The sequence below is a fragment of the Ammospiza caudacuta genome, chromosome 8 (genome assembly GCF_027887145.1).
Source record: "Ammospiza caudacuta isolate bAmmCau1 chromosome 8, bAmmCau1.pri, whole genome shotgun sequence".
NCBI classification, from domain to species: Eukaryota; Metazoa; Chordata; class Aves; order Passeriformes; family Passerellidae; genus Ammospiza; species Ammospiza caudacuta.
In genome coordinates, this window is record NC_080600.1 from 34,709,311 (window position 1) to 34,734,098 (window position 24,788).

The following is a 24,788-nucleotide window of genomic DNA, read 5'->3' on the forward strand; positions in this document are numbered from 1 at the left end:
AGCCACAGCGTGTTTACACTTTCCCACCCACCATTCCCATCCCAAACCTTCACCCACTGAAGCAGCTGTAGGACAGTGAGCTGGGCAAGGTTAAAAAGGAAAAGGAACTGGGGGGGAGTGTTACACTTCCCAGCTGAGCCAGCTCTGGTGATGTCGGGATGCTCAGCACCCACAGCAGCGGAGCCGTGGGGACAGCGCGGGGTCCCACACCACGAGAGACCCGCACCACGCGGACCCCGCACTCTCCGGCCGCTGCCGGGACGAAACCCCGTCCGTCCCCTTTTCCCCATCCCCATCGCGGAGCACTCACCCGGGCTGCCGGCGGGAAGCGAGGAAGGGCGGCCGAGACGGTTTCGGGACGGAGGAGGAGGAGGGGGAGGTGGAGGAAGACGCCGCGGGGAGGCGAGGGGCAGCGAGCCGGCCGGCGGGACCGGGACCAGCCCCAAGCCCAGCAGCAGCAGCAGGGTGCAGGCTGCCGGCATGGCGCTGGGGGTGGATGCAAGGGGAGCCGGGGGGGGGCAGGGGGGTGGCTGTTCACATACCCGGAGCGGGGCAATGAATAACCACGTAAATAGCGATTTTTTAATGAATTCCCCGTGCCCCCCCCCCCCTCGGGGCGGCGCCTCAAAAGTGCGGAGTGCCCATAGCGGAGGGGGTGAGGGGGGGGCCCGGCCAGCAGCGGCAGCAGCCTGCGGCCAAGTGCCGGCGCCCGAAAGTAAAAGGGCAGGCGGCGGAGGCTCCTCCTCGAGCCTTACATCACCCAGCCGCGGCTCGGCTCGGCTCGGCATGGCCCGACTCCCCACGGCCCCCCCCACCCCGGCCCGGCCCGGCCCCCAGCGGCCGCCCCCTCCCTCCCCGCGCAGCCTCGGGCCGCCCGCTCCCTCACCCGGCTGGCTGCGGCAGCACCGGGACTATTAGCACTAGTAATAACAATAATAATAATAACGCTCCTTTTTACTTCTACTTTATTTTTCCTGATGCATCTGCCAACCGCGCCGGGCGAGCACGACCCCCTTGCCCGCCGCCGCGGCCGTCGCGGAGCTGCCCCGGTTCGGTTCCGCATTAAACGCGGGCAGCGCGCGGGCCCCGCACCCGGCGAGCACGGCCGGATCATCCCCCTCCCGCCCTGAACTTAAATCCCATCGAAATCGAGTCCTTGGCAAATAACTTCAGCTTTTTTCTTGCTTATAAAGCTGACTCCCTTTTGAACGCCGGCAGCAGCGTTTGAGGGTGCAGTTTCTGGCAGTGGTGAATTTCCCAGGCCGGGCTGTACGGGAGGCAAAGGATTTCCCTTCATTGTTCTGAAATTCCCCTTCATAATTTCATGCTCCTAGCTCTGGGAGGGAGCACGCCGCAGAGCAGTGGGCCGGGCTTTGCCGGGGCTGCCGGCATCCCCATGTGCCGGGTTTAGGGTCCACCTGAGCTCTCCCTCTCCGGGGAGCACAAACCCGCTCTGGCCCACCTCTCCCCTCCAGTCGCTCCTGGGCCCTGCACTTTCCCTCTGGTTCTGCCTCAGAATCAGACCTGATTTCCGCAAGCCAAGCAGAACCCGACCTTCCGGAGGAGAGCGTAGCTGGTGACAACTCACCGCGTCCGGACGGCTGCAGCACCGAGCAAACCCGGGGTCCGCTCCACAGCCCCCCGCTGCCCGCTTTGCCCTTCACCGAAAGCAGAAGTCGGAGGCTGAAGCACACAAACTCTCCTGGAAGCCTCTTTCCACCCAAGAGGTGGCAGTGATGAGCCCACACCAGCACGCCAAGGGCCTTGGCTTTACCCCACACGGCTCTCCTCTGCCCCCGGGCTTTTCTCTCCATGCCACCTCTGAGGAATCCCTCTATCAATCCATGCTCTAGTCTACTCCCTATAGCTTTTGCCATCTTCTTGCTTCAAATTTGCCTAAACCCAAGGAACAAGTCAAGCTGCTCAGTTTTGGACATGAAGCACAAACCAATCATGATTATGCTTTAGTCATTAAAGTAAGCACCCCAGTCCTGGCAAATGGAGTGATCCAGAAGCCATAGGCAACACCAAAGTGCCTGATCTACAGAGGACATTTTTAGGCCTCTTCATTCTGTGTCCAGGTATTTACACATTCTGTATGGAATAGTTGTGCAAAACAAAGCTTCTGTCTTGATAAGACAGAGAGACCAATACACAGCTAAAGCTCAGGGGAGGAGTTGTGAAGAATTTTGATACTTTGGGAGATGGCACAGGTAGTGCAATGCAGCAGCTCAAACACTTGGGGATATCTTTCTACGTAAAATACAGGACTCCATGCTACCAATTATTAAGATAGTAAGTAATAAATATGATTCTTTAGAAAGTTTTGTTAGTCCCTGGAAAGAAGCACCTTCCAACCAGCAAATCTGATTTTTTTAACTGTGCAATACACATAAGGCAGTAGGGCCACAGCAACCTCTCTGAGGCCAAGGATGCATTCTCAGGGCTGCAGGGAGCAAATGAAAACCAAACTTTGCCCTGACATGAAATGGATGTTCTCCTGTCCCCTCACTCTCATGCCTGAGGGCCCTAATACAGAGTCTAGAGGTCATTCCCTTTCCCCCACCTTTTCCAAGAGACTTCCCTAACATCCAAGCCACACAGCAGCTCCCCACTCTTACTGCATCCTTCCAAGCTGTAAATCCAACAAGCAGGAAGCACAGTATCAAATGCTTTTCCAAAAGGATCTCAATAAATTCTTCCTACTGTTTCCCTCAACAGGCCCATGGAGAGGCATAGCAGACACAGGCAAATGCAAACCAAACACTTCTGCAGGAACAGCCCATGTGGAATGGTATCGAATGGCTCCGCGCCCCCATAGCACGGCCTACTCTGCAGTGCCACCAGCTAGGAAAGCAGGGAGGGCTGAATTAACCCCCTCTGCCTGTGGGGGAAGGGGGTAGCTGATATCCTCCCAAAATCTGCCATTAAACCTGCCTGACCTGCTGCATTTCTGAAGCACACAGGGCACTTGTGACCATGAGGATGGTGTGTCCGAGTGCAGGACCAGCAGCAGGAAACACTGGCCAGAGGGCCCCATGTGCCCTTGGATGAGCCACATCCTGGCAGGGCTTGGTACAGCTGGGACAGGAATGCCACTGCAGCCTCTGAAGCCCATGACAGTGGTGAGCTGCCTTCACCAGACCCAGCCAAGGCCCCACAGGTGTGAACCCGTGGGCCTAAACCAGTTCTCACCATCAGAAAATAACCTCCCTGCTCTCTCCATCATGGTTCCATGAGCAGCATGTTATTTACAAGCACCTGGAAAGGAAACACTGACATTCAGGCAGTTTCAGACTTCCTAAATGCAGTCCCTTCCCCCACGGGTATCTGATTTGTCAAGGTTTAGTGCCTGTAAATTTAAAGCTACTGTGTTTTCCTGCCATCTTATTTTTTATTCCTACCTTCAGGGTTTCGTAAGGAATATAAGGAGTCAATTTATGACTGATATTTTTGAGCTCCAGTTTCAACAGCCACGTGAAAACAACAGAGAAAAAAAAAAACCTTCACTCTGTTGGTTTTTATTAAAAAAATACTCTTTTACCCATTGGAGCTGCAGAGGGCAGTGTGGAGGGGATATGAACCCCACCATCCATGTGATGGGTTTGACACCCTTGGGGGCTGGGAAAGGAGCATCAGTGGTGGGAGAAGGAAGAACTGCAGCAGGATGAAGGTGGCTGTGTGGAGCACAAGGTCTCAGTGAAGGCCACCAGCACTTGGCTTTTCCCCATGTGGTGCTGGAGTTGTTTATCCCCATGGCACACCACACACTCCGCTGCAGCATCCTGCTGATGCTGCTCCCAGGGCAGCTCCAGGCCGAGGGCTGCTCCCCATCCTCCTTGCAATAGGAGATTTAAATGCATGAAATCATGTCTGAGGAGCCAGATGGGCCAGGCAAAGCCTGATGTCGAGTAATGCCCCAGCATCCTCCTGAAAGAGGCTGTGACTCAAACGCCTCCCCAAATCATGTACAGAGCACATTTAGCATTTCCAGCTGAAAGCAAGCAGCACATTCCACACACAGCAAAGGAGTTAAAAACAAACAAACAAACAACCTCATTAACACAGGAAGCCTCTAACAAAGCTATATATAAAACATGATTGAAATTGATTAATTGAAACCTGCCCATCATCTTGTTTTGGGGGAGGGAAAAACACAGTGTGTTTTTCTTTACCTTGATTTCCATTTTCCAGGTTGAGGCGGTAGAGACATGTGACAAAATATGGTGGTTTCTACATTGTTTAGGTCTGAAATCCCAAAAAACCACGAGAGTGTCTGCAGAAGAGGCATCTCTGTAACACTTTGGGAGGATTACAGTGACCAGTCCCTTCCCTCTGGTTCCATAGGAGCCTTTCACAGCACAGCCAATGTCATGAAACTCCTGCAGCTCCCTTGAAACTCATCCCAGATCTGTCCAAAACTTGGATCAGGCTCATAAACCTCAGACAAGTTTTAAGCTGATGATGAATTAAGGTACAAAGTGAATATTTTCTCCTCCTGGAATTTGTTATTAAAAGCCCTGAGTTTCCAAAGTGGACAAATAGTTCCTAACCGAGTAATTAATTACGTTCACATCTCCTCTTGATGCCACAAACCATCCATTAACAGACACCAATCATCCAAAAGGCACTTAATACGTGACCATTATTCCTGAAATTTTGGGGTTGGTGGTATTTTATTGATTTATTTTAACAAAAACTGCTTGCCTCGTACCGCCATTGGAAGCAGCTTGTTCCAGGTATTTGACATTTGGAGGTCAGGATGGATACGGGTCTTGTGATCCCTCTTCATCCCTCACAGAAAAATGCACAACTTGATGTTTCATTTTGAATCCTGTCACTGGAAAAAAAGAATCCCTTATTTTCTGAGGGGAAAAAAATAAACCAGCCATCCAAATCTATCTGGGAAGAAGCAATTTTAAATTTCTTATTTATTTCTTTCAGGACCTTTTTCCACCAACTCTGGTTTGGAGCACACCCAGATATTCTGCAGCTGAGCTAAACACTTTAGAGCAGTGCCCTTAAATCTGGAAAGAAGCCCCCAGTGAAATTTAGAAGAGACACTTGGATCCAATAAAGTTACAGGTGTGCTCCTCTATCACCAAGTTTCTGGGAGCACCCGTGGTTCTGTTTGCTCTTGCATAAGGAGGGCAAATCCCAGGTATTGGGGGATATGAGCACAAAAATCCTATGAAAAAAGCCACGAGGAGCAGAAGGCAGAGAGGAAAGGAGCCTCTCCTGTGCTGTATGGGCTTTAAAGTGATTTATTTTTAACCTGCAGTTTGCTGCTAGAGCCTCTCATCCATAGCTTTTGAGGCTGTTACCGCTGAGGTTTCACCTTGTCTCAGGTTTGAGGGATGCTGTGCCAAATCTGGGTTGCAGCAAGACACCACTGCAGAACATAACAAGAGCGTTATATTCCACTTTCATACACAGCTAACAAATTTATAGGTTGTCTACAAAATCTCCTCTCTTTTATCCCTGTAATTACCCTCTCTAAAATTCACCAGGCAAGGGCAATAATTCAAATAACTTCAATTTCCCACTAACCTAAATGTTAATCCTAGGCTGGCTCTTGTGCTTCAGCAAATCTCTTCTGACCTTGCAGGTGTAAGAATGATGCTGTTTAAGAAACTTTGCCTGTCTGAATCTAAATCAGAGCCACATGGTTGAGAACAAACCACCTCATAAGGCACAGAAAGCCCCCTGTGCCTTAATTCAGCCATGCACACAAGCATCATTTCATATTGTCACCCTTCTTTGCTACTTCAACACTGTGGTCACACCTATCAGCTGTGAAGAGTTGACCATGGCAGGTGTCTGATATTTTGGCCACCATACACAGAAATAACCATTGAAGGAAACTCAAGGCTGATCAAGAGAAGACAAGAGGAGAGTGAAAAAAAAGACAAGTTTGAGCTAAGTTTGATTTAATGAGCTTGATTGTCCCTGTGCAGACTCCTAATGGGACACAGATCCATGTGGATGACAATTTATACCAACTGACAAACTGTCTCTTAATGCCAATATCACAACAATTTTTCTGCCCATTCTTAGTCCTGACTATTTGTGCTGGAAGTTTTTTGAGGCATAAAATTCCAATTTCTGGACCCTCTTAGTGCTAAGGGATCATAAATGCAGCATGAGCTTCCAGCAAAGCAAGTAATAAAATATTTATCCTCACCCGCCTTTTGTGCTTGTATGCTCTGCAAAGGAAACCATCAAAAGTGGAGCCACCAATTTATAGCTGGAGCCTTCAAAAGGAACCAAACTGTGCACCATATCCACACCTCTCTCAAAAACAAATGTTTTCACACCTTGACCCTTTGCAGAACATAATAATAATAATAATAATAATAATAATAATAATAATAATAATAATAATAATAATAATATCAAATTTCAAATAAAAAAGAAAATAATTATAGGATGATAAAAAAATCTCACATGACTTAAAAAGCAGTAAGGCCTTTCCATAATTACAGTAGCCAAGCTGCAACCTTGATATACAACGAGGCATCTGATGCTCAGAGCTGGGCCCCAAACTCACCTTCAGGGAAACTGAAGCTTCATGAAATCCCCAGCATGTGGAGGCTCAGCTGGGCTCTCAGGGGATGAAAGCAGCACATTTCCACTCACAGGAGCAATCCCCACCCCCATTTCTTCTCTTCACTAAATGTGAAGATGATAAATTCCTGTCCACCTAATTTCACCCATTTTTTTTAGAGTGCAACCAAAGCTACAGCCATTTTTGAAGTGACACCATGATCTTTAGCTGTACAACTGCTTGCTTGCTTTCTTTCCTGCTGGAAAAGTTTCCTTGGTGCAAAGCCCTGTGTTCCTGTAGTGTCTCATGGGGTCTCCAATGCTGCCAAGACTGCAGGATTACTGGTGCTAAAACAAGGCTTCCTGCCCCTCTTTCCATAAACTACACCTGAGGTAATGCTCCAGGGAAGATCAGCATGTCCTTTCCAAGCATAACCCAGGAAGGTTGTTGTACTCTTCACCTGTGATGCAGCAAGGGTTGTGTGATGCATTTCCCCCTGCAGCTACAAGGGAAGGAGCAGGTGCCTGTGCTTACCAGGTGATGGAAGGAGCTGCTTCCTGCTGTGGTGGTGGAGGTGCCAGTGAAGGAGGTGGTAGAGTTTCTCCAGCAGCAGCATGTGGAGCCCCCCGAAACCCCTGGAACAGTGTGTTCTGCAGAGCCTTCCCTCCACTGCCAGGTGTCAAGAGCAGCAATAACCATCCAGCGCTCATGCCAGAGCCACAGCTGCCTCTCTCCAGACACACCAAGGCACACCCCATCACTGCACCCAGAGCCCTCCAGGTGTCCCTCCCCAGCCCCTGCATGGCACAGTACGCTGCCTCTCCCTGGCAGCCAGCAGAGGCCTGGCCAGCACACAAACACAACCAGAATGTTCCAGAGGTGCAAAGGGCCGCTGGACAGTGGTGGCAGGAGAAGGGGACAGCTGCTGCACACTTAGCTGAAAGCAAAGCTGGGGGACCTCTTCCCACTACTGCTAGACCAAGGGCCATCACATCCCAGTTTTGGGGACAAGCAGGGGCCACAGTGTTGAAAAGGCAAACACTCTCCACCAAATTTTCAATCAGTGCAACTTCTCAGCAAGCAAGATGCACAGCCAAGGACCTTCCCCACCCTCCCTCTCTGGATCTCCCAACAAAGAAGCTACCAAGGAATTTCTGCCTATTAATCTCTTCATGCCATGCTCTGGGGTTTTCTTTTGTTCAAGCTACAGAGAAATGCGGGGCTGAGCAATCCTTGACTCGGGAGGAAAGGGACCGCATACATGACCGGACTTTGTGAAATACAAGATTTTACAGTAATGGCATTATGATCAGGTATGAAACTGTAACACAGCACCAAGCAGCTTGCCAGCAGTGGGGCAGCACCAAGGAGTGTTTGAAGTTTGCACAACAGGGGTATCTGCCAAGGTTAAGGATGCTACAAGCACAGGGAGGGCTCTCTGGAGCCGCTGGCCCCAGGAGAAGCTTCAACATGGGTCCAAAATCCACAGAGCAGATTCAGATTCTTTGGAAACCACCAGCAAGAGGCAGGCAGGAAGGAATCCTGGAAAGGTGTTTCCAACACTGAGTGACTCATTTGAGGTGGGTCAGAGCAGGTCACACAAACACAACTTTCCTCTTGCCTCTGTTGAGATAATTAAAGTTAAAAGCACTTAGTCCAAGACCTGCAACCTTGAGAAATGAATACACTTTCTGCAGTGCGCCAAGGTGGCTCTTTTCTCCATGTCAGCAGAAAGCCTCCTGTGCCTCCCTCTGTAAAAAAAAGGAAAGAGCCAAAGCTGCAGTTGGTCAGGCCATGGGATGGGACTCCCCTCACCCAGCAACACCAGGGCACTTAGCACTGGCAAGTGGAATGGTGCTCAAAGGCATTGAGAGTGCCCACAGAAAGGATGGAGAGGAGTTCCTGGTGTCTCAGGCTTTTATTGCACAGAAGGAGAAATAAATAATCTAAAGGTTGAAATTATCAGAGATGAAACAAAGTGAAAGGCAGTGATTTCCCCCTCCTCATAATGTCAGAACTGATGTGTGGTGCTGGGGTAAAGTTATTCTGCTAAAGCAATTCTGAACCATCTGTCCCTTCATCCAGGAGGTGCTTTAAGTGGGCCCAGCTATTTCATCAGGTCTCAGCTCTCACATCAGAAAGGATGTGGGAAATAACTATGAACAGCTTCTAAGACATAATTTCACAGTTTTACAGAAGAGGTCATTATCCTGCATTGCTGCACTTAAATGTGCGATTTCAGTTGTGAATATACTTCATAATCTTCTCGTACTTGCCACTGATTCTGGCCTATTGTCTAATGTCTTAAAATACTTTCTAAGACCTTGGTAATTGAAAGGCTGAGGTAGAAAATTACTGTATTACAAGCAGGGAAATTCATGCCTAGAGGAGAAGTGAATTGACCTGGAAGGTCGCATCCATCCGTGGCACAGCTGGGAGTGGGGCACTGGCTCCTGCTGCCAGCGTCACTGCTCCCAGGCAGAGTGTCCCCAGTCACCCAGAAGACATCTGAAATGGGGTGTTGTAAGCTTTTAGAGCAGCAGCCTTTTTTAGAACTCAATAGGGCTTAAAATTGAATTCCTTAAAAGGTTTATACTGTCTTCAGTAACTCATCACTTCCCAGGCTGGCCCTTTCATTTCCATTTTCTCCCCTCAGTTTGGGTAAGGCTTGAAGCCCAGCAATGCTGTGGCTTGCATAAACAAACAAGCCTCAAATACATAAATAGCAATTCACATCCTTTGTGAGTACATTCAAGTATTTCAAAAGGCACCCGTGGCAGCCATTAGCACTTCTAAATGCTTTTTGAAGTAATGGATTGATTTTTGTGTGTGTGTGTGTGTCCTTCACTGGAACTGGCTCCCAAATTCCTCTCTGCTGATGAGCGAGGACTGGTGGTAGCGGTCCCGCGAGGCGAAGTCTGCGTTCTCCTCGGTGAGCTGCCTGGTCTCCATGCCAACTGTAGCAAAGGATGGTGTCACCACGATCTGCTCCCTGGGGGCTGGCCTTCTCCTGCAAGCAGAGAAGCAGAGGTGCCTGCATCACCCCCTGTTTGTTATCCACTGCCAGCTGTGCTCTCGGCTGTGCCAGCAAGGCAGGGTGATTCCAGAAGAGGTTAAATCCTTCCCGGTGCCCCTTGGAGGCCCAGAGTTAACCTGAGAGAATTTTTCTTAGAAGGCACAAAAGAAATGTTCTCCCTTTCCCCAAATATACACTGCAAAATAAACGTTTTCGTAACAAATAGGCTTCCTCTTTGGATATTGACTGTGTCAACACCTTCCACGCCAAGCAGGAGAAGGAGCACAAACCATTTCTAATGAAAAATATCCTTTTTATGGTTTCTTAAGCAATAAAAAAAATTGTAATAGTTTTTGTAACTTTTATATAAAACAGGAGATTTCCCTGCAATCTCTTCATCCCAGAAGCTGATTTTAAGAAAACCTTATTGGCATTTTTAAATCAAAACTGTAAGACAAATATAGCACTGACTAAGACCTCATCAAGCACCTAAGAGCCTTAGAGGTGTCAAGAACCCTTGGCTGCCTCCAACTCCTTTGCAGCTGAATGGAGCTTATTATTTTTCTCCAATTCTTGACTGGATTTCAGGAAAACAGGGCTCAGAAAAAACCTCTAAATTACTTCAATGCAGTTTTTTGCAGCACAACATAGATGGGCTTCAAAATGACCCAACTCCCAAGCAGAGCCCAGGGTGTCTTTGTGCCAGTAAGAGCAGGAGCCCTGGCACTAGGAAAAGGTGACAAAGCTGGCTGGCTGACCCAGGGATTGCACTCTTTGAGAGGAGAAAACCAGCATCAGTTTCTGCCTTGGGCACTCACCAGATCTCCCCTCAGCCTTTCTCGGCACGGCCTTTGCTCATTGATTGCACTGACCAAAGAACCAAGGACTTTGTTGGTCTGGTAACTCAAAGATAAAATCCCCCTGTGACAACAGCACTTCTCCACACAAGAGGCAAGAATAGTTTCCCCTTTCCATGCAGTCCTTCTCCATGAAGTCCCACACCTCAACCAGACTCCCACAGGGATTTCTGACAACGGGCAGGAGGCACAACTGAGATGCACCAAAGGACAGCTGTGAGGAAAATGCTGTTCTGTCATCACAGAGGCACCAAGATAAAATGACCAGCCACAAATCTGCCTGGGGTGGAAGCAGCAGGATCTGGCTCACTGTGCCATGAGTAATTCTGGCAGCATTTCACACGGCCCCACTTACCCTGTTCCTGTCTTAACTCCTCACCCTTGGCTTGGGCTCGTGTCACCAGTCCAGCAGATGTTGTGCAAGGGGATAGGGGACAATCCCTTATGCAGAAAACATATGTGGTGGTGCATCCCACACCCCTGCCCCTCAGGCTGCACTGTGATCTCAGAAATGCTTGTTAGGCTCAGCCTTGACAAACAGCACCTGGGCTCAGCTCCTCCTGAGCTTATCAGAGACACTGTCTGCTCCAGGGAACTAATGCTGACAGCTCCTAGTTTTTAATGAATATCCTTGGAAACTTATTTTTCTTGCATGAGTAACAAACCAAGTGGAACAGCCTTTTTGTTATAGAGCGTTCAAAGAAAGTTACTGACAAAAATTGTGGCCAGGATGGAAAATTACTATGACCAAAGCCAACTCTCTTGCTACAGTGTAAGGAACAGTCCAGAGTGAGACCCTTTGAGCTCTCCTGGCCCACAGTGGGCTGAGACCAGCACCTCCCTCTGAGTGGAACCTCTCAGAGCAGTGAACTCTCAAGTCTGCTATACTTGGAGGACCATCACCAGATGCCGATGACAGAGCCTGGGCTGATTCCCCCACTCTTCAAATTTCAACCCTCTACCTGTTGAGAAGATGCAAAGACATCATAATTCCATATGGATATTTTGTTAAATGGTTTAAATTAAGGTATAAATTAAGTGCTGTTATGTCTGAGGCCTACCAAGGGACCTCAGAGAGATCCCTTACCCCTGACTTCTCTCCCCAACCACCTCTGCTCACCAAAAGCTTATGGTCATGTTATAGGAACTGTGGGCAGAGACAGGACCTGGCAAGACAGACCAATGTGTTTAACTGCCTGGACTTTCATTTATTTTGAAGGAGGCAGCAAATTGGCCCACATAATGCATGGCAGCTCGTGTTGCACAGTCCTAACTACCGTGTTCAGTCACCCCAAAAAAAAGAAACCCAACAGACTGAGAAACTCAAAGCCCACTGCTCAGAGGCAAAGGTGCTCATAAGCTGCTACAGGAAACACAATGAGATGGAATTAATAATTAATAGCATCAAATAAGTTTAACCAAACTAGTTAATAACCAACTAAAAAAAAAACCCTCAAGGTCTTCTGGTAATCAAAACCCCAAGACAATGCTACTGCAGTCCCATGCAAACTCAATACTGAATGGTTCCTTCACCAAAGACCCTGTTTATCATATTTGCCCCAAAGTTATTGCAGCTCCCCCACCCCAGATTCCTCTCTGAAACTTGAACACAGCTGCCATGTGTGCCTGTTCCATCACTACCAGAGAAATTTGCTTTTAGTGAATGATGGGTGGAAGAGAAGGAGTCTGCAATTTCTCATTTCCTTGCAGATTTCCCAGTTCAACCTGAGCCATAGATTTCGAGCACAGACCTTTGGGTGAGATAAAGCTTCAGGCCCCAAGATACAGTTATCAGCTGACATTCCCACACACAAAGCAGAGGAAACTCCTGCTTCCCCACATACACAGCCAACCATATGCCAGGCTAATGGGAAGCAAACAGCCTTTTTACAATTAAGCAAGAATAACCCTGAGTATGCAAAAAGAGGCAGAAAGACTGCTTAAGGAAATAAGCAAGTCAATTCTTCCAGCTCTCTCTGTGCTCATTAGTGGGTCATGGGAACAACGAGCAGTGGGTTGGTCACTGCCAAGTGACTGGTACCAACCTGCATGAAGAGATCAAAACCGACTTAATCCAGCCAAAGAAACTGAAATTTGCTGCTGCTCCTATGGGGAAAAGGCACAAGAAGTCAGTATGCTGCTAATTCTCTCATAATAGCATTATACCAATGCATTTTTGCATAAAATCTCAAACCAGCATGCTTGTTATTAGCCTGCAGTACCCAAAGATTCTGTGATAGTGAGAACATTCCTGCAGTCTTCCTGCATGCTGTGGCTTTTAAACAGCTGTCCAGTATGAACCCAAATTTCCTATGGAGAACAGTTATGCATTCCCAGCCTGACAGCTTGTTAAACCCCAGTAAAGCTTGAGCAAAGCACAGACACCCACCACAGTGCCTTTCATTCCCTGGACTGCAAAAACCATTCCCACTGCAGGGATGGGGAGACAGAAGGTGCCATCCAGCCAACCTCAGCCAGGGTGACTGTGGTCTCACCACTCATTTCCTCTTGTCTGACCCCACAGAGAGCTGGTTAAGCTTATTACACCAACACTGCTTTCTTTTCGGATTTCTCAGTAGAGTTAGTTTCCTGCAGGGGCAGGGAAGTGCCAGAGCTGGAAGCAAAAGCAGCAGGAGAAGTTTTTTGTGAGGGACAGAATCAAGCCCTGTGAGTGCCTGCTGGATTTGGCTTAGGCTGCTGGGGAGGAAGAGAGAGAAGGGATGTGTCAACCACAGGGAATTTCTCCTCCCAAGATCTTCATCTAGCCCCTAATCCAGAGCTTCTCTCAGGCCAGTGTCTCCCAGCCTTCCAGACAGAAGGGCTGTTTGATCCTTTGAAGAACAAACTCACAGATCATCAGAGCCTTGTGACCACAAAATAACATTCCCTCGCAGCCAAGTGAAAATCAGGCTGAATCTTGAGCATTCACTTCTAACATTTTCAATGCCATGCATTGTTTCATTGTATGCATGAGAATGCACGTGCAAAAGAAACCAAGAAAAAATGTCTAATCGTGCTGCTATTTCTCAGATCAGCTTCCAAAACCCTCTAAACACTGACAGAGAAATTCTTATTAAAGTAATCTTTGATAAATATTTCAAAAGCAGATTACAGAGATATAATACAGTGAGTGCACAAAGGCAAAAAATACTCCAACACCTGAAAACATTATTTCTGTTTTGTTTGATACATGGGGGCCATAAAGAACTTGATTAAAAGTTATATATATTTCAAAAGATACCAATTAGCAACTACTATCCACAATCTCAGCTCTTTTCTACTATCCCCTACAGATACATAGAAAGGAAGTCACTCAAGAGTAGAAAAAGAACAATTTAGCAATGTTTGGGAGGTGGTGATTAGTTTTTGATTTCTCATCATGTGCATTTCTGAAATCTAGTACCTACTTACCTACTGTCTAATCATCTTTCACCTAAATAAACCCAGGTAGCTATTTCTGCACAAATCGCATATGAACCCATATTTCATACTTGATTTTTCTCATCCTGGACCAAAAACTGCACATCCAGGCATGCACTCAGCTATGCACCTCACATACCTGCCTGTGGATGGATGGATGGATGGATGGATGGATGGATGGATGGATGGATGGATACACACACTCATGGGCAGGTGAGGATGCCCACACCATGTCCCTTCAGAGACACAGAGCACTGCAAACCCCCCCACTGGCCTTGCCAAGGAGCTGTGGCTCTCATGAGCTGCTTGCTGAATGTGCTTCACTGTTTAATTTTGAACTTGTTTAAGCCGATCATGTGCACAGATCTCTCTAATGCTCTCTGCCTTAAAGTGTTTTCCCAGATTATGTTCCCAACATATTCAACGTGTTTAGCTCTGGAATAAAAAGGCTCTCTTGTTCCACAGCTATGAATGCTGAGATTTGATGAGACACTCATCATAATTCCCATTTTCCATAAACTTCTCTCAGGTGGGTTTAGATTGATTTGGTTTAATAAAACTTATTTACAGCAGATTTTTCTCATTGCTGGGATACATTTACAAAATGCCACCCCTATCAAATCTTAGTATATGTTTTTGCCATTTGAAGCACCACATGATAAAGCAACAAGGACCATGTTCAAACTATCACACCAATGCTAGTTATAGTTAGAATCTAACAGAAAATTAAAGACTCAGAGAGAAAATGTATTAAAATAGCAATGAAACAAATTGTCATCATTCACTGTGTCACCCACATATTAAACACAAGAGTCTCAATTCCTAATTGAGTTAAATTAAAAGTTTAATGAATTTTTAAGCAGGTTTAATAATACAGAGAAAAAACTCACCAAGAGGGAGTCCTGGGCTGACTTGGCCAATGTAGAAATACAGAATAACTGCTGCTCCCAGGCTGACCAGGGTGTAGATCCACTGAATGACAAACATTATGATGAGGGACACAATTGCCTGTTGGAAAGACACAGTTTGGGGTTACCCCAGAGTCTGGGAGGTAAGACCATGTGGACAATCAAAGCTCAGGTTTCCATGTTACGGAGAGCCTCATTTGGTCTCACTCTTAAAAGGAGGGAGAGCACAGGGTAACAATGTCACCTTCAGCAGCATGGAGTTAGCTCCAGTGAGCTACCCTGAGTCCCAGGGGCAGTGTGGCTCTCTGCCTGGGCTTCTCCAAGAGAAGCATCCAGAGGCTCACCAGCTCTGGAGGAGGTTTGGCTCAAGCTGCATACAAACAGGGGCAGAGGTAGCATCTCCATAGGAGATATCTGGAACAGCAAGGGGCAGCACACAAAGAAAGGGCTAAAATGGTCCCAACTGACACAACTGAAGCTCAAAGAGAGAGGGCAGAGGGGAGAGGAGTCAGGATGAGTAACACAACCAGTTTTTGCTCTTGTGATTTTATTTTGCATTATCAATCCCATCCCCTCTGTTGCAACCTCCTCCCAAGCCTGATCATTGACAGGAAACCAAGTTTGCTCTGATGAGCACATCCATCATCTCCAAAAGCAAATTCCCCTGCAAAGGCAGAGCTGATGGCTCTGCCAGGACATGCACTTGGGAACCACAACAGAGATGAGCCCAGAGATGGTATCAGCACACAGCCTCCTAGAAATGCCATCCCAAAGAGGGGCCACCACTCCCTGCCCACCCCTGGGGCTGCAGCCCAGTGGCACCCCTCACCAGGAGCTGGCTGCTGGCAGCAGCAGTGGTGAATTTGAAAAGCAGGTGTCCAACTCCATCTGAGGATTAAACTAAAGGGGTTTGTTGGGTGGTTTGAGTGGGTTTGTTACATTTTATGCACAGCTATGAAATCCTCATCCATGCAGCAAAGCCATATGGCTCATTCATTATGCATATCTGACCCTTTCCTTGTCATCTGCCCAATAATCCATCTTCCCAAGATAAATTTAAGTGTCCTAAACTTCTCAGCAACTTGAGGCAGAAGCTATTTAAAAGTTATTTAAAGTAACATGCTGTAGGAATGCTCTCCTTTCCTCCCTCAAAAGATGGAATTTCATAGCTGGGCTGCTGGTATCAGGAAGTCAGCTCTAATGAAACCCCACCCCAAGCTTGCAGAAATTGGCCCATTAATAAAGCTTTGAAGATGGTGTCTCAGTCCATTACACAGCAAGAAAAAGCAGACTGGCACACACAAGAGGCACACTGATTTTTTTTCCCCATGCATCCATGCATCTTTAAAGTCCTAAGACTCCGGACTTTTAATTTGTACTTTTGAGCTGGGCTGAAGCTTGTTTGTTTGGGGTTTTTCCTGTTGTTATTTAATTTAATATGCCATTGGGCTTTCCATGAATTTGAACTGCTGGATGCATGGTACCGTGAGTATTTAGTTCAGGTGACCTGGAATACGAGAATCAAAAGCCATTATTTAAGGTACTGGAGTATTTACACTATCAAAAGTACCATTATTTAAGGTACTGGAATACTTACACTGCAGTATGGAATGAATGTTCTTCTGTTTTCTACTATCAAAAAACACTGCTCAAAATAAAAGAAGATTACTTACACCAGCAAAGGAAATCCAGTGACTGAAAAATCTGGAGTAGAAAGTTTCTGGTATTTGCTGAATTCCCAGTTCTTGATTTTGTTGCTTTATAGATGATTCTAAAGAAAATGAAAAGAAAAAAATTAGAAAGATGCTATAATTTGGGGGTTTTTTTCTCTTCTTTACATTACCAAATTCCAGGAACCAAAACAAAAATCCTAGCTGACTGCTGGATATGACAAAGTTAAAAGAAAACCTCCAAAATGAAAACTGAAAAGAAGTGCAAGGAAAAAACCAAAAAGTTGCCAGCTCTGCTGCTAAGTCCATTTGAAGGCCACATCTCTGCCTCAGTTTCACAATTTGTGAAATAAGAAAAATAATACTTTCCTCCCTCAGAGGGGTTTAGGAAGCTTAACTGACTAATACTGATGAAACACTACAGCCCTGGGAATGACAAACTCCACACACAGGTGCTGTATCAAATACCCACATCACCAACAGAACAAATTCAGATCTTTACCTATGGATGCTGGGTTGCAGACTCCACCTGTGTTGTGGGGACCACTGCACTAAGATAGCTTGAGTTTTAGAGTCACAGGGCTCCAACCATCCTACCCCACACCAGGATGAAGTAAATCCCAAGGCACACCTAAACCCTTTTTAATGTACAGCATTCAGAAGGCCTGTGAAGAATTATGAGTATATCGTAAACAACCCAGCAGTAAATTTAGTCCTGCCTGCTTTCCTGTGATTAATCTTCTGTAGGAAATTGCATTGGAACTTCTCCTGTGATGCATTGCAATGAACTCTACCCTCACCTGGAATAAATGATATTATTGCCATGAATCACTGAATGACAGCCCCATATAAAGCTCGTTTCATGCCTGCCTTCAGGAAAGCACTGGGAGGAGCAAGGTTATGAACAATTTCCTCTGAACAGGGAGATGTCCATCTCCTGCAGCCCTTACCTTCTCCCCCTGGGCCAGGGAGCATCATCACTTCACTGCAGGGCTCTTCCCTCTGCTCCATCCTCCTGGGTATGTGCTGGGCATCCGCAGGGGGTGATGAGCCCAGACCTGCATCCCACTGAGCACCCTGGTCATCCACGTCCTGCTGCCTCCCATGGGGCTCCGTGGTCTCATCCCAGCTGTTCTGAGCCAGGGGAGCATCCTGATGGAGATCCAGGAGAAAGCTGTCTTGTAATGTCTGCTTGGCTGGCTTCCTCGCCTTCTTTAGCTTGCCCTTTTGGGTTAAATTCTCAGCTCCTTCTCTTTTGCAAGTACTTGGCTCACTAAAAAATGGTTTAAAAATCTGGTCCATGTCTTTTTTGAATTCTAGCAAGGTGCCATTTGATCTGCTTTGAATTATCCCATCTGCTGCACGGCTGGGGGGCTTGTTGACAATTAAAGGCTGGGAGGAGTGAGCAGGTCTAACAGCTCCCATCTGGCTCTCCTCAGGTTTCTGCTGAATGGTGTAGCTCAAGGATATTGAGAAATAGGAATAGTCCACAGCAATATATGTCAGCATGAAGTTGATGGTGACTATGGGAGCAAGAACATTCACTTGCCCAATGAAGACAAAAGCCATGGTGATGAGACTTGTTAAGCAAATCGCAGCCACTGGAGTCTTGTTGGGGCCTTTCTAGTTCATAAATAAAACAAAAGTACATTTAAATTAATAACCATGAACCTTGCCATGAGGATTCCCCACTTGCTCAGCTGCTGTGTGTGGTTACCTGGGCTGTCTGCAGTACCCCCCTAGTCATGAAATACATGCATGTGCAAACAGAGGCTCACAGGCCTAATAAATTAAAGAACAGAGTGGAAGCCAAAAGCCGTGGAGCTCCCACTTCATCCCTAAGCCTTATTCAGGATTTGTCTTTGGTAAATTCATCCACTCTCACTCATATTTCCATGGTAAAACAATGTCATTAAAGCAGCAATAAACCTTCAGAGAGATTTGTGGGGCTTATGGGAAGTCTGGCAATAAAACGTGTTAATTAGAGTTAACTGTTCATCTCTAATTATTCCACAGGACTCTGCATCACTGCCTACCCAAAAGGCTCCCTGATGCTGCCCTTGGAAAAGCTCTGCATGAGGCAGGGCCACCTGCACATCAGCAGCTCCTGGCCCTGCCTGACAGGAGCCAAGCTGAGCCCAGGTGAGCTGAGCCTGGGCAGGTGGGGCTGCCCTCCTTCCCCTGAGCCCGGGCAGGTGGGGCTGCCCTCCTTCCCCTGAGCTGGGCAGGTGGGGCTGCCCTCCTTCCCCTGAGCTGGGCAGGTGGGGCTGCCCTCCTTCCCCTGAGCTGGGCAGGTGGGGCTGCCCTCCTTCCCCTGAGCTGGGCAGGTGGGGCTGCCCTCCTTCCACTGAGGCTCTGCAGGTGGGGCTGCCCTCCTTCCCCTGAGCTGGGCAGGTGGGGCTGCCATCCTTCCACTGAGCCTGTGCAGATGGGGCTGCCCTCCTTCCACTGAGCCCGGGCAGGTGGGGCTGCCCTCCTTCCACTGAGCCCGGGCAGGTGGGGCTGCCCTCCTTCCCCTGAGCCTGTGCAGGTGGGGCTGCCCTCCTTCCACTGAGCCCGGGCAGCAGTGGAAAGCAGCACTGAGGTGGGCAGGTGAGGTGCCAGTCAGCCCCAGCAGCCCCAGGCATGTGTCAGGAGGGCAGGAGAAACGTTGCCTGCTCCTGTCCTTTGGGACTGGGTGAAGGCAGGGAAAGGAGAAGGAAAAAAGGCACAAAACAAAGAGCATTAGGAGTGGGAATACCTGAGCCTTTGGCTCATGAGCTTCAATCCCAGGTCTAACACACCCTTCCTTGGACCAGGCACCATCTTGCCTTTTTGCCACCTGACAGGCCTGTGCAAGCTGTGTAAAGACTTTGCTTAAAAATATCTTATAAGATATCTTACAAAGCATCTTAAGTCTTCACTTAACTGCATTTACTTCTCTAATAAACATACTGCTCAAATGGAAACTATTTCTGTTTCCTCCACTCTTATTTATTAATAGAAAAGGACAAGTTCTGGACCATTGCATCTTTTCAGAATGAGCAAAAATACATCTAGGGCCAAAGGAACACAGATTTCAGAAAGCATCTTCAGTATCAGAAAGATGTACTGAGATGGGGAACAGATGGGAGGATCTCAGGATGCACCTGGCTTGGATTTAACTCCACAGAAAACATTTGTGTCCTTCCCATCAGCTGGGGTTATGGTGACCACACCATCTTCTTCAACCATGAAAAAGCAGAACTGATGTGGAGCAGATTGGTAAGGAAAAATTAAATGTATTTACTCTCCATAAACCAAATCTAAACAATTTCCAAGGTGTGGAGAGATGGAAGGGGGCAAAGTGATCTGCCTTTGATTTCTCACCTCTTTTTGAGCCTTTCCCATCATGGCACTCTACTTGGAGTTCAGAGCAGAAAATTTAGTTCAGAAAGACAGAAAGCCATCAGAGAGGGAATCAACTTTGATAAACCACTGAGAATTGCACAAGGATTGCCAAGTAGAGAACAGTTTATTCTGAGATCACCTGAAAACTGCCTTCAGGAGCTTTTGCAGTTATCAAATTTTGCAGTCAGTCAAGTTTTTGCAGTCATTACTGTTCTTGATTTCCCTACAATTATTACTATTATTTTTGCTATTATTATAACTTTTAGTTTAGAAAACTGCTTCTTTGAGATAAATAAAACAATTGAGAGAAAAATTATTATATTTATAAAATATTTAAATATTTTAAAACAATCATAAATATCAATATTTTTCTGTATTTTTAAGCCACTCTGAAGGGGCAAAGCATGATAAGGCTTTTCCAGACACACTGTTAGATACTGCAGATTATTGAAAGTGATGGAATTATTTTATCCCTTTTCAGAAAAAGGAAAAATCATGTATAGCCCGAGACTACAGAGTCCTTGGTGACTGGTATCAGTACAATGAGTTGTGCATAAAGATTATTCATGAAGCAAGGAAAAAGCTTCTTGTCATATTCCAAGCAAGACTTTGTTTCAATGCATATCTACAGCTTAGAAGACCCCTAACTTAACCTTTCAAATTTATTCTTTGTTTTAATTTAATAGTGTCCTGAAGGCACCTTATCTTCCAGAGAAGTGTCCTCTTCTCCACTGCACACAGACTGAATCCAGAGCATCACAGCTGGCCATGCACTCAGCTCTGAGCTTACCACAGAGCACAGGAACAGACCAAAGAAAATGTGCAGGAAAGAGAAATAAGAAAGAAAACAGATAAAAGGTAAAGAGACAGTTACCATCTATTTCACCAAGTGCTGGGACAAAAGCTTCAGCCCTGGGCAGGAGGGCAGAGCAGAGGGAGGCGCTTCCTTCGGTCATGGCTGGGATCAGCACCAGCTCAGAGAAGGTGTTTGCAAAAAAAAACCCACAGGCAAAGTTATGACATAAGTGCCTGTCCTGCTGGGCACATCTTGAACAAGTGGGTCAGGAGGGAGGGGACTGATGGCAGCCTGGAAGGGCTGTGTGTGCACAGGGGCAGGGAACAGAGCCCCAGGGCAGGGCACACGGGTGGGTGAGCGAGGTGCCAGCCCTGCACAGTGCCAAACCCCATGGGAGGGCTCAGAGCAGAGGCAGTGCACACAGGGACAGGCAGGGAAAGGACCACAGACAGTTGGATGCTTGGTTTTTTTCATAAAACCACCCATTTCCTGGCTTTCCTGCCTATGCATGGGATACCAGATCCTGAGCTTTCCCCTCCTCGCATTTCATGCATCCCCCATCTCACTCCACAGACACATAGAAATCTTGGCTTCTTAAGGTCAGGTGAAGGTTTGACAGGGATCCTGCAGAAAGGATGACTAACCCCACGTCCAAGGAAGGCCAGCATGGGGATCACATTCTCCTGGGCAATGCACTGCAGGATCCGGGGTGCTCCGTACAGCCCTCCCATGCAGGAGGCCAGGGAGGAGATGTACAGCCCCAGCAAAAACAAAAACCCCACCAAGGATACCTGGAGGAAACAGAGAGAATGCAAAGTTCATCATGTTATGCCTTAAAGACACCCAAGCAGTCTTAAAGATGTGTTTTTTAACAGATCACATATCTTTTCTAATGTTGTTAAAAGAACAGAGCAAGCCCTGGGAAAGCAGCAATTTAATTGGTCTGCGGTATAAAGTACAAGCAATTAATACAGGAAAATTATCCCATAAAAGTAATTTAATACTGAACATCCTGTACTGACAGAACCATTTTACAAGCTCATATCCAAGGAATTCTTTGTCACTTGGAGCAAGTGCAGCAAAGCAGCAGCTATTAGATTCCCCTTAAGTAACTGGAAGCGAGTTTATTTCAGGCAAGATCACTTATATACAGAGCACATCATGCAGGAAAAGCTGCCCAGGCTTCCCACCATCCAAAACAGGAAGACAAACCCCTGTGTCTCAGAGGGGAAAACCAATCCTGAAGGAAAACCCACAGTAAAACCAAATCAAAATTGCCACTTAAGTAAATGGCGTCTCAAAAAACACGCTCCAAAGGATGTAATACAATGACCTTATTTTCCTGTCTTCAATGAGAAAAGAATTTCCTTTGGCCAGCATGAAACATTAAAAAGAAAAAATTTAAAGTCATAGTGCTAACAAGACTGGGTTTAGAACTGTTTTTTGAAGCACCCTTTCAAGCTGGGAGCATCTCCTGCAGGTGTGGAGGGAAAGGAAGGACAGCTCCTGGTCTGTCACACAGAAGTGAGGACGGGGGTCCCCCTAAGCAGCTCCCCACTGTTGAGAGCTGCAAGCACAGAGAGTGTATCTGAAAAACCCCACCCAAATACACAAACCCCCACAATATAAACATTGTGCAAGAAAGCTTTGAAATGGGAGTGTTCCTGGCACTGCAGGACCTGGACAGAAAAAATAAGGAAAACAAAGTCTAGGGTCACCTGAGACACCCCCAAGTCCTGTGAGACCGCAGAGGTCTGACAGCCAGCAGCCAGGCAAGGGGAATGGCATGGGGGTAACTCCAGCACAAAGGCCAGGCAGAGAGATAAACCTCACATTTTGGTCCAAATCCAACATGCCCATCCTCCTCTAAGCAAGTGCTGGAGGTGCAGACAAATATCTGCGGCTGAGGATGTCACCAATGCAGGTCCCCTGCATCCCACATTTGCTCCCAGCCCTCCTTCCATGGAAAAGAGGGTCTAAATGAACACAGGTCCTCCCAGCTTCTGCCCCCATTGAAGTCAATGGCACATGCTTCATCAGGAGGAATTACAAAAATTTACATGGCCAAAGATGATCCAAGCTACATCCGACTTTGTTTTTTTGTCTGTGAAATCTGCAGGCAGCAAAAAGGAGATTGGGTAAAAAGCCATAAAAATCTTGCTGTTGGGGAAGGCCAGTGAAATTAACATCATGATCCAGAGCTGTTCGAACTTCCTACCACAACATTTCCCCATGCAAATCCACTTGGCCCTGTGAATTGTATCTTGTGGGACAGAAGGAACCTGAGGCAAAGATGAGCAGATAGCAGCTCTCATCAGCCCAGCAGACAGACACTCAGTGGGGAATCCTCCCTTCCCTCTCCTCTAATCCTGCCCTGCTCCGAGAAATACTCGGAAGAAACAAACACTTGTGCCAGACATCATATATTATTTTAGCTGCCAAAAATGCTTGCATTTAAATGTGCTACTTGACATTCAAATCAGGGTTAGAGGGGAAGAGTCCCTTTCACCGAGGCTGATGAAAGGTTTTGCTAAGAGTTTTGAACACAGAGAGTGTGAATTCGTTGCAAGGAATTGGCAGTTGGAGCTCATTAGAAGTGAAATTACTGAATCTCATTTTTGTGTTTAAAAAGCCAAACAAATATTGCAACAGAGAAAAGCAGCCAAGCATTCGTTCACCTGTGATAGAAAGGGAGAGTTTGGAGGAGTAATGATCTCTCCCCCCTTCCTCTCTCCAAAGTCATTAAAATCTAAAGCATCTTGTAATAACTCAAAGAAGGAACATGAATATTGCACCATTTGTTTGCTCCATATTAGGGGAAAGAAAATTGAATTTACTTTTTTAAAGGGGGTGTTTGCTTGTTTATTTTTTGTATTTGACAGTATTGAATATCTTCTCATTCATTACTAGGAGATTTTTCATTTTCCCCCTGAGGGTTCTGAAGTTAAAACACAGCTTTAACAATCTCTTTCTCTTCAGCAGATTCATTTAAAGCTGATTCTTTTGGATACTGCACTTTTTGCCCATTAAGTCATTGACATATAAAGAGGTTGCCTTAGAGAAGGCAGGTTCATTCTTTGTTTTCCCTGAAACAGAGGTGGATTTTTTTACCTCAGCAGGTAGTGGCAGAGCCCTACCAATAATTGGGAGTTTATTTTGGGGTGTGGAAGAAGTTTAGATTTAAGAAACATAACCAGAGTTTCAAATTGATATTTTAGACTAAAACCAGATCAAACTATGTAAACTTCTCAACTTCAAATGAATCACAAAAAATAGTGTCAAATACAGTGAACCCATGATTTTGGACAATACCTAATAACAGAAATTAGCCTTTCCACATCCCATCCAAAGAAAGACAATGGCACACACCAAAATCTCTTGCTCTCTTCTTAAAGGCTTGCAGTGGTAAGGTTCATTGTGTGTTACACTACAACCCCCCCTCATGTAAATACTCTGTATGGAATATTTTGAGTTTAATAATCCCATTGCTCACCCTGCAATTACAGCCTGCTAGATATGGAAATGTGAGCTTTGCTTGGCTTAGTCAAGATAAGCAGGGGGGTTCTTCAGAGATTTCAGTTTGGTCTAAGTTTTCACCAACAAGAAAGGATACATGGAATAAAATACAGCATTTATCATTAGACCACATTACCATGCTTTAGCTCTTAAAGCTCTTGCTGGGTGACAATGCCAAGGTTTGGCATTACGGGATATGCTGGTGAATGCAAGGCTAGTCAAACCAATTGTACACTGGGATTTGCAACAGGGAAATTTTAATGAGGGATGTGTACCCACATTCCTTAGGCTGCTGAAAAGCTCAGGCATTCAGTAAGGCAGATGGCAACCTGAAAGCACCATTACAAAACCCACAAGTTACCTTCTCTGCTATCATGAAGTCATAGCGGAGCGACTGCCGGGTACAAATGGCTCCCAGCAAGAAAACGAAGACCATGTACAGGAACCACCTGCAAACAACAAAAATAAACCAATTTCTTCTCAGCAAGACAAGAACATAGAGAATTCTGGCACTAGGAGAGCCAGGAGACAGGCAAATGCCCACAAGTTGGGTCTTAGTCATTCTGCATGGTTCCTGAATGATTTAGCTTCAGGGATAAATTTGACACTAACCCATGGAGGGAAGCTACCCCACTCCTTAGGTGTCCAGGGGGAAATATCCCAGTCCTAGGGACAAACATTTTCATAGG

At 46.5% G+C, this 24,788-nt stretch overlaps 2 protein-coding genes across 2 annotated transcripts in view; both read right to left on the reverse strand.

The window, feature by feature from the left end:
- Window positions 1–540, reverse strand: part of HEG1 (heart development protein with EGF like domains 1) — a 50,975-nt gene extending 50,435 nt beyond the window's left edge. The window contains exon 1 of the mRNA XM_058810005.1: window positions 311–540. Coding sequence (XP_058665988.1) covers window positions 311–482 — 172 coding nt within the window. The 5' untranslated portion in view covers window positions 483–540. The remainder of the gene's footprint in view (window positions 1–310) is intronic.
- An 8,000-nt stretch (window positions 541–8,540) lies between these two features.
- Window positions 8,541–24,788, reverse strand: part of SLC12A8 (solute carrier family 12 member 8) — a 43,138-nt gene continuing 26,890 nt past the window's right edge. Inside the window, exons 5-11 of the mRNA XM_058809602.1 lie at window positions 24,461–24,548; window positions 21,228–21,374; window positions 17,369–18,041; window positions 16,422–16,519; window positions 14,731–14,848; window positions 12,466–12,526; window positions 8,541–9,557 (exon numbers count right to left, since the gene is read on the reverse strand). Coding sequence (XP_058665585.1) covers window positions 9,392–9,557; window positions 12,466–12,526; window positions 14,731–14,848; window positions 16,422–16,519; window positions 17,369–18,041; window positions 21,228–21,374; window positions 24,461–24,548 — 1,351 coding nt within the window. The 3' untranslated portion in view covers window positions 8,541–9,391. The remainder of the gene's footprint in view (window positions 9,558–12,465; window positions 12,527–14,730; window positions 14,849–16,421; window positions 16,520–17,368; window positions 18,042–21,227; window positions 21,375–24,460; window positions 24,549–24,788) is intronic.